Genomic DNA, 9,903 nt, shown 5'->3' with positions numbered 1-9,903 from the left:
TTTCTCTACTTTGCTTCTACTTATTTCCAGTGCATTTATCCCCGCATCATGTCTCTACCATTTTGTTTTGCACGCTGGTTCCCATTTGCTTCATCTACCTAACCTTCATTCCTTCCGGTATGGCGGAGGGGAGTGTGGTACAAGGTTGGGAGTTGTGGAGAAAGGGAGTCGCCGCATGCCGTGGCGGCAGGCAAGGGACAGGGTGGAGCAGGCAATCAACAAGGGACAAGGAAGAGCACTGCTCCAGAGCTGAAGCAACCAGACCACAATGGCGGAGCAACAGGCTCACGTGAAAAAGGCTACAAAATTATTAAACATTGAGCAAGAAGACAAAGAAGGTAAACAGGAAGTTAAAACCAAAATATGATATATTCTTCTGCTTTTTCATCACGTTCATAAGCATACATGCTACTCAAAAAGGGGAGGCAAGAATATACAGATACCGTGGGAAGGTAAAGCAAAAAAGATAAATATATATTCAATTCCAACTACGAGTCCAACAAATGCTTTAGAATTTCATTGAATATAATGAAGACATCAAGGATCCTGATTTGCGTTAAAGGAGAGAAAGAAATTAACTTACAAATTTAGTTGCCATTACAGTGTTCTACTTCTATCAATCAATCAATGCTATTCTACATAAAAGTTTACAACAGGATGTTAACAAGCAAAGAAACAAAAACAAAACTGTGTAACCTGCTAACTTAATTATGCTCCTCTATAATCCCAATATCCGGCCAGTTCAAAGGAATGTAAAATGAAAATCTCCATCCCTTCACTTCTGAGTTTTCTTTATCCATTCCAAAATAGGTAAACAATCCTCCCCCGTCACAAAATGCCTTCATATAGAAACAACTGTTAATATTTTACAGCAAGGAATATAATCAACACTGCATATTCATAAAAATATATATCAGATACTAAAAACAAAGTACCTATTTTTGGTGCGGTAAGACTTCAGTTTAGCAGCTATTCGAGGATTAGTAATATCTCTCGACATTCTAAGGTATGCAGGCACAGAAAGACTTCCACTCCCATCACGGTATAAATCATGAATGAAGTTGACAACGGTTTCCTGGAATTAATTGTCCATCTTAAAATCAACATAAGCTTTAAAAATACTATGGATTGGGTAACAGAACAGCAAACATCTTCCTCTAAATACATACAACCACATGCACATACACGTACGTGCAAAAGATAACTGCTACGAAGGTTTAATAAAAGGACTTTAACAAAGCATCTTAAAGTTCGTTAAAATAATTGATACTATGACCTGCACAATGCAAGTGTGACAGTTGAGCAAAAAATCCATTTAAATAGTTTTAAAACATTTTTCAAAGTAAAAAAGGCGGGTAGAGTTGTTAGTATCTACTACCTAGGGATGTAAGATATAAATTTACTGGCAATTTCATTATTGTTTCTAAAATTGGGTGAGAGGCCATGATAGTTGTTGGCATTACAGTAGTACCAGTATAAATAAGAAATTACATGAAGTCGTCTATGCACATGTAATAACAGCTAGTGGCAAAAGATTCAATCATTATACCAGAGGTTTAGAAGCATCAATCCAATGGTATATACGTTCATTGCGAAACCAAGTCAGCTGTCGTTTCGCGAAATTCCTGCAAAAACCAAATCAAGTAAGAACTTTGCCAAATAACCCAATCAGTTAGACCACTGTTCACTACCAGCAAAACATGGGAAGCATCTAACATCCTGATGCATAGTTGGAATAGCACTTCGGACACTATAGCTTTTTCTAAGTTTAACATCATATCACGCATTTTCTAATTACAACGATAGTAAGAATCCGACATAACTAAGTTGAGAAAGTAGCAGAACAACTAGACGTATATCCTACAAACAAGATAGTGAAGCACAAGCTGCCATCCTTGACCTAAGATATATTAAGGTCGAGCATGAAAAGCTTTTTTAAGTAATAAAAGCACGTGTAGATTTCTAGTTCAGAATACACAGTATTTAATACAGGACAAGCAAGTACATGTATAAATAGCCAACCAACATGCCCGAGAAATGTTGTCACTTGTCAGAATATTCGAATAGTGATTTTTTATAGTTTGTGAATCATAGTTATAGTTTCTCACATAGCATACTTTAAGCTGTACATAATTAAGTTAATGTCATCGCACCTTTATCTTATGTAAAACAAAATGCATTACCGTGATGCTTTTTGAAATTCAGACAAGAATCTGTAAAATTCTCCAGCTGAACTCTGACCCCCTTGTTGTCTGCATCCTAGTAAGTACTCCATGGCCTGAAATTAGTGAATCAGCAGCAAAATGTAAACAAAAAATAACTCTATTTTACATAAAATCTCTAAAATAAATCACTATTTTACACTTAAATTTACAATTTCCAGAAAACAAACAGTGCCTAAAAAATGGGAGAACGTTCAACCAAAGATACTTCTTAAAGAGTTTGTAGTACACAATATGCAGAACTTTCAACCAATTCTATTTCCTTATTTGCATTTTGCAGATAGAAACAGTGAAATGTAAATATAGAACATGTGAAATAAGTGCATAACAGCATACTTGTCTGTATCCAATTGCTTTTGTTGCAGAGTTGGAGTTTGGATGAAGACCGGTATCAAGAAGCCATTGAGCCTCGGACAAAATGCCATCACCTCCTGCAGTCAAAGAGAACCAAAAGGTTTATTGTAATTATATATTCATGTAGAGGAGACAGGGCACGGTGTGCATTGTTATAACAGGAAACACAATGATTTGCACATGCATACATGTATAGAAGAATGATCTATAAATGTATAGGATTTATATATGTATTATAAGTGTTTTCCTTTCATGATATACCTAATAGCATATCTTCACACCGATAGTCAATTGATTTATAGAGGTCAAGTCTGTCGCTAGAAAGGAAAAAACACAAGAACTCGTAGTCTAACTCTGCCGAATTGGTTGCTTTCGTTGCATCAGAATAAGTGGTCATATCAGATGAATCAGAACCATCAGCAACTCTACAATCACCCTGTTCCCTGAAAGAATCATATGGTACCCGAAAAGCAGAAGGAGGTGATCCACTAGACTGCCATTTCAAAAGATATAAATGTATGGTGAATTGATGATAAATATATTTCCAATATCATAATCAAAGAAACCAAACACTCCACATATACATCCACCGTAAAATACAGGTACAAACAGATAATTCACTAAGAAGTAAGCAGTTCGTTACAATTAAGCACATTTTAAAAAGATAAGAGGACCACATTGAGAAAAATAAAAAAATGTCTGGCAATGCAATTAAGCTTGTTGTCATATTTGCACATTTCACCCATGTGTAACAAATGAAAGAGAGAAAGACAGGCAAGAAAGGATATTAAAATGTCAACACTTAGAGTTTTATCCAATCTTTTGGTAAAGGTTAGTAGCCAGCAAGAATTTAACGGTACTTAAGTGTGACTTTATAAAATAGCAAGCTTGCCTTAATAATCTCAAAACTACGCCGTAATCGGTACCAATCATTCACTGCTAAATGTTGGACCTTTGGATCACCTGCTTTTACCACCAACTGCACAGCAGCATCCCAGTCATCATTTCTCTGCAGTTCAGCTAACTCTATACATACTTGAGATGTTATCTCTGGAGAGGCTTTAGGCACATCTGGTTTTCCATATATGAACCTTGTATTTTAAAGATCAAACAACATAACTCATAGGTATAATATACTCCACATAAGCTGGTCTATAAGTACATACAGAAAAAGAAGTACAATAATGATGTGCAATAAGCTGGTCTATAACAGGAGATGTTCATACGGTAGCATTTGACTAAAGTTTATTTATATTTTACATAAGACAAACCAATCGGACCTCTAGCTTTGTATCGTAAAATTAACTGAACATTAATAAAGGCTGGTGAAATACCATAGTATACTGAAAAAGTATATATATTATATACACATCCTTCAAGAACATAAGTTATGCAACACTCAGAACCAAGTAAGTCTGCATTATATTAGCGTATAATCATGCAACTGTATAAATATTTGAGAGATTCCAAATGAAATGAATGACTTCATAAGCAGATTATGGAAATAAGAAAAGTGGATTCCATTTACTATATATGCCCTGCCCTCTTATTGACATGTTACAGATACATATATAACCACTTTGCCACAATTAAGAAATTCCATTGGAAAGAATAAGTAGTTAACAAAGTCAGAAGAGGTAATTGAAAAAGACATACCATCTTAAATACAGTCCAGTGCCCCCAACAATTATGGGAACACGGCCGTTGTCAAGAATAGATCTAGTCGCTTGCCTTGCATCCTCAAAAAACTGTCCAACAGAATAATCTGATAAATAATAATTAGTTTCAAACTTTGATTGGGGAAAATAACAGTCCTCCGAAAACCCAACAACGGAGAAATCAATATGAATACAATCATAAATGAAACTTCTCTTAAAAAAGTATATCTTAGTCCTAAAGAAAACAGACCTTCAGTTGGGTGAAGTATGTCAACCAGATGATGCGGCACTTCCTAACAAGAAAAGCAAACAAAACAAAATTGGAAAAGATTCAAAAACCCTTTCTATGTCACAACTAAATAATAAATCAAAAAAGTTACAGCAGATAACCCAAGTCTCAATTGCAAGGAACAAAGTGTATATGTTTCTAACAGAGACCCATGTATGGCAAATATATACGATTGTACAACTATACACACCTTTCTATCATTTAACGAAGGCTTGGCAGATCCAACATCAAGACCCCGATACACCTATGAAGCCATCTTGAATAGGTTAATCAAATTTAATTATAAATTGTAATAAGATACACAACCAATGCAAAATATGACATTTTAAAAATAAAAAGTGACAACCAAAAATCATAGTTGATCTATCAGACAAGAACATTAAAATAATTCAAGATTCAAGTTATAAATCAAAGTGACAAATAAGCATAAAAATGTAAGTGTTCAACCCCAAAAAAAACATAAACTATAAAAATGAATCGAATATAACATTTGCACTGATTGATTTCATTTTTGTATCAAATTGAGATACAACTCCCAGGTATCCTCAAATATACTGATAACCATGAAGAAAACATCAAAACTAGTTCCATTTTATTTTTTTGTTGGGGGGGGAGGAAAACTAGTTCCATTGTAACCTATTATTCGAAGTATCATTTCCATATCCATAGTAATTTAACAACAACAACAATAAAAAATCAACATCCTATCATTCTCATTATCGATTTCTCACTTAAAAAAATAAATTTCCCAACGAAAAAAAAATTGTCACCAGATAAACAAACTTCAGTATCCAGAATAATGTTCAACGGACATTTTCACTGAGAAAACGAACATTGGAGTTTCAAACCCTAAAAATATACGAGTACCGTTACAGCCTCATACGAAGCAAAGCAACAGCACAAGAAAAAGAGAATCACTGAAAATAGAGTAAGAACGGAGAATGTTGGTTTTGGTTTATTTGTTTGATTATAACTGAATACCTGAACAGAATCAGCACTAACTATTTCTCCGTTGAGGTGCTTTGCGAGTTCCATTGCGAGGCGGCTCTTGCCGGAACCGGTAGGTCCAGAAATAACGATCACCTTCTCTTTCTTCTTCTCGGTTAATGATGCGGTGACGAGAAAACGGCGCCGGAATCGGAATGAGAGAGGAGTTGATCGAAATATTGACTGCTCCGGGAGGCGGAGACACGTCCGGAAACTGTACACTCCGTTGTTCATTTTCGTGTTTTCAGGCTAAACTGCAAAGCAAGTGTTTTTTCTTTTAAAGTTCAAAGTTCGGATATACAGTAATAAATACAAAGAGTAGAAATTCCATATTTAACATTTTGTTAGATAATTGGATAATAAAATATGATTTTAAAGAAAAATATTAATTGATATGAACCGTGTAACAGCATAGCATATATTTATTATTTATTTTAAAATAATAACAGTGATTTTAACATTTGTATTTAAAAGAGATACGTTTTCAGACTTTTTTTTAATAATCCTATTTTCAAAATAATTTACTCAAATACTCTCTTTTAAAAACTATTAATCAAAATATCCTATTTTTTTTAGTTACAAATTTTAAATTACGGTAAAATTTTAAATTAAATAATTTATTCATAAAAAAACATCACAAATTTTATAAAAATTACGATAAAATTAATGTTGAAGGTGACCTCCAGAACCACATTGCCGTTTTTTTACACGTACGAGATTTTGACGACGCCTTGGTACATCACGAGTTTGTTCTTCTTCTTCTTTTTGATTTTCGTCTTCTTGTTGTTGAGGATGTTTAGAAGAAAGTGTTGTAAAAGAACTACTTCCACCCAAGAGAGGTGAAACAGTAAACTCAAGAGAGGGACGACCAATTGGTCATTTTGAAGTCAACAAATGGTACGATTTGGAAGAATTCAAGCTATACACATTCCTAGTCCACATGTCATAATTGTACGTTCTTACGCTCGTCAAAACTATTTAATGCTTCTACCTAACGTGTACAAGGTTGTTAACATATTTAACTTATACAAAGAAGAGTTTTCACTTATACCCAAAGAAAGATATTGGCCCACATATAATGGTGAAACATTGTATCACAATCCTGAAAATGCGGAAAATTAAAAATGTCGTCTAAAATAGTACTCATATTAGAACTGAAATGAACGTTAAAGAAAACGTGCAAAGAAAATACGGACTATATCGGTTAACTGGCCATATCCGAAAACATTGTCCAAATATTACACACAACTCTAGTCAAGGTAATTTAAAATTTGTGTTTATGTTTTTTATTAATTATATATATATATATATATATATATATATATACATTTTTTTTTTGTTATTTGAAAAAAAATTAATATTTTTTTTTTAAATTACTTCACGAAGTCGTCATTTAAAATGTGAACTTCCTTAAAGAAGTCTTCATTTTAAATCACGACTTGTAACTTAAAAAACATAAGATATTTTTGTTAATAATTCCCAAAAGGGAGTATCTGAGTAAATTATTTTAAAAATAAGGTTATTAAAAAAAACCCACATTTTCAATATAACTAATAATAACTTGACACATTAACAAAACATTAGTAACACCTTTGATTTAAAAAAAATGTATTTCATATATCTCACAAAGATGCGAGTGTCATTTAAATTTTTTTCACATATTAAGAAATTCAATAAATAAATAAATAGCTATTTTATTAAATTATTATTCTTTAACTATTTGTGTATTTTTCACTAACATAAATATAAAATATAGTTAATGCTTTAAAATTAAGTACATAATATTAGTTGAATAATAACTGAAAGGCACAATTAAAAAATAATAATTAAAATTATATTAAAAATGACATTTATTTTAAGACAATGATATTTATTGTGAATAGAAGGTTAAAAAAATCTTTAAAATTATGCGGGTTAAAAATAATTTCAACAAATTTTGTTTGAATTTTTTTTCAATTTTTTTCTAAAAATTTTCCAATAAAAGTATTGCAATTTTTTTCAGAAAAAATCATTTAAAATTTGTTTGTACTTTTTGCTAGAAATTTTTTTGATTTATTTGAAAAAAAATTAATATTTTTTTTTTAAATTACTTCACGAAGTCGTCATTTAAAATGTGAACTTCCTTAAAGAAGTCTTCATTTTAAATCACGACTTGTAACTTAAAAAACATAAGATATTTTTGTTAATAATTCCCAAAAGGGAGTATCTGAGTAAATTATTTTAAAAATAAGGTTATTAAAAAAAACCCACATTTTCAATATAACTAATAATAACTTGACACATTAACAAAACATTAGTAACACCTTTGATTTAAAAAAAATGTATTTCATATATCTCACAAAGATGCGAGTGTCATTTAAATTTTTTTCACATATTAAGAAATTCAATAAATAAATAAATAGCTATTTTATTAAATTATTATTCTTTAACTATTTGTGTATTTTTCACTAACATAAATATAAAATATAGTTAATGCTTTAAAATTAAGTACATAATATTAGTTGAATAATAACTGAAAGGCACAATTAAAAAATAATAATTAAAATTATATTAAAAATGACATTTATTTTAAGACAATGATATTTATTGTGAATAGAAGGTTAAAAAAATCTTTAAAATTATGCGGGTTAAAAATAATTTCAACAAATTTTGTTTGAATTTTTTTTCAATTTTTTTCTAAAAATTTTCCAATAAAAGTATTGCAATTTTTTTCAGAAAAAATCATTTAAAATTTGTTTGTACTTTTTGCTAGAAATTTTTTTGATTTGAAAATAATTTTTTATTTTTCTCATTTTTATAATTAAAAAAATTGGAAACTTTACAAGAAAAATTATAGATTAACAAGACATTAAGTCCATAAACACACAAAAATAATAGATCAAAATTTAAAAAATTATTTCAATAAAAGACTTAATATTAACAACTTAATATAAATTTTTTAAAAGGAATTTTGACTATGGAGGTTAATTGACGGCTCTAATCTGTCGTCCAATCATCTTGCTATATGTATATATATTGTAACCATTTTTTTCAGAAAACTATTAGTTACTCAATTTTTAATAGACGTCATAAAACTCGGCAGCGTGGATTTCATTTACAGTGGCTGTGTTTTTCTTTTCTCTTAGTTTAATAGAAAATTGGATGAAAGAAAAAAGTGACTATACAAAGACAATCATGTACATTTATAAGTTTAATTTTGATACGCAATCAAGTTTAATTTTGATACCCGATCACTATAAAAAAGTTTACACCATGAATGAATCATCATTTATGTATGTTACTATAGAAAGGATTAATACTGAAGTCAAATAGTCTTAGTCTTACTGTTTTAATTGGTTCACGGTATAAAAAACCTGTATACTGATGTTGTATAAGAATTCAATTTACTGTGTATTGTATTTGAAGGTTAAGTGAGAGAAAAATTAGAGTTTACTTAAACTACAATGTTAGTATAAATATAATTTTATATAAACATCTTACATGAGTACTTCTTGCTTGAAATTGCGAGAGAAACTGAACTTCATAGCAATTACAATCATCTAAGAATGAATTTGATTGGCATACAATGTATTATTGAAGAAAAGAGGATTCAGAGGAATTCAAACTTGAAATTCCCTCAAGCCAACACCAAAGTATTTTTGCGGTTGAAATTGCTAATGGAAATGTTCTTACTGTGCAATTAACTTTAGTTGATTATGTTGACTACTGAGTAATAAACTCTGTGAGTGGCATGGGATCCATAATTTCCTTTACTATTTCAACCATAAAATACCCACCTTTACTATTTCCTACACTTAAGTGTCTTTAGTTCAATGAAAGAAAAGGATTTTAATATAGGAAAGAAAAAGAACATAGATATTTGGTTAAAAAGAAGGGAGAGAAGGATAAGGATTTTAATAATTGTGTTTGGTCTGAGAGATATTTCAAATAATTTGTTATATTAGACCTCTTTCTTCCCCTCCCCCAAAATGAAGGTAGAATAAAATAACTCTAAAAGATTTGTCTCCCTTCCCTCTTAGAAAATAAACCAAACACAAATTTTAAAATATCGCCCCTCCAATTACTCAGAATCAAACCAACCATTAGTGTTGGTGTCTCAGCCATTAGTAAGTGGGCTGTTTTGATATCAGTTAGGTAAAGCTGGATGGATTCTGAGTTTACCACGAATAGTCGACTGAAACATCAAATACCAAAAACAAAACTGACTTAAATTATGTTATTAGCACTAGTCAGAAAAAACTCTTATCATTGGCAATTAATGTTGGCAGGGAACCCTTTAACAATATAATTAGAGATTGTTTTGTTTGTTTGACAAACAAAACAATCGTCTGACCTTCAAAAAGTGTGAACACACGACATGCAAATTAATTAGGAAATAGAGTAACTCAACATA

At 30.8% G+C, this 9,903-nt stretch overlaps 1 protein-coding gene across 1 annotated transcript; it reads right to left on the bottom strand.

Moving 5' to 3' along the window:
• Positions 1 to 493: 493 nt before the first annotated feature.
• Positions 494 to 5,812, bottom strand: LOC101503126 (tRNA dimethylallyltransferase 9). Its single transcript, XM_004488991.4, has 11 exons — positions 5,505 to 5,812; positions 4,714 to 4,767; positions 4,485 to 4,527; positions 4,233 to 4,341; positions 3,469 to 3,667; positions 2,838 to 3,069; positions 2,559 to 2,653; positions 2,184 to 2,278; positions 1,550 to 1,625; positions 936 to 1,075; positions 494 to 839 (listed from the first exon to the last, which is right to left on the bottom strand). The coding sequence occupies exons 1-11, from the start codon at positions 5,742 to 5,744 to the stop codon at positions 776 to 778; spliced, it is 1,347 nt and encodes a 448-aa protein (XP_004489048.1). The 5' UTR covers positions 5,745 to 5,812; the 3' UTR covers positions 494 to 775.
• Between the last annotated feature and the right edge of the window lie 4,091 nt (positions 5,813 to 9,903).

The sequence above is a fragment of the Cicer arietinum genome, chromosome 1, assembly GCF_000331145.2.
Source record: "Cicer arietinum cultivar CDC Frontier isolate Library 1 chromosome 1, Cicar.CDCFrontier_v2.0, whole genome shotgun sequence".
In the NCBI taxonomy this organism is placed as follows: Eukaryota; Viridiplantae; Streptophyta; class Magnoliopsida; order Fabales; family Fabaceae; genus Cicer; species Cicer arietinum.
The sequence above is the reverse complement of the archived record's forward strand: the minus strand, read 5'-3'. Positions and strand labels throughout refer to the sequence as shown.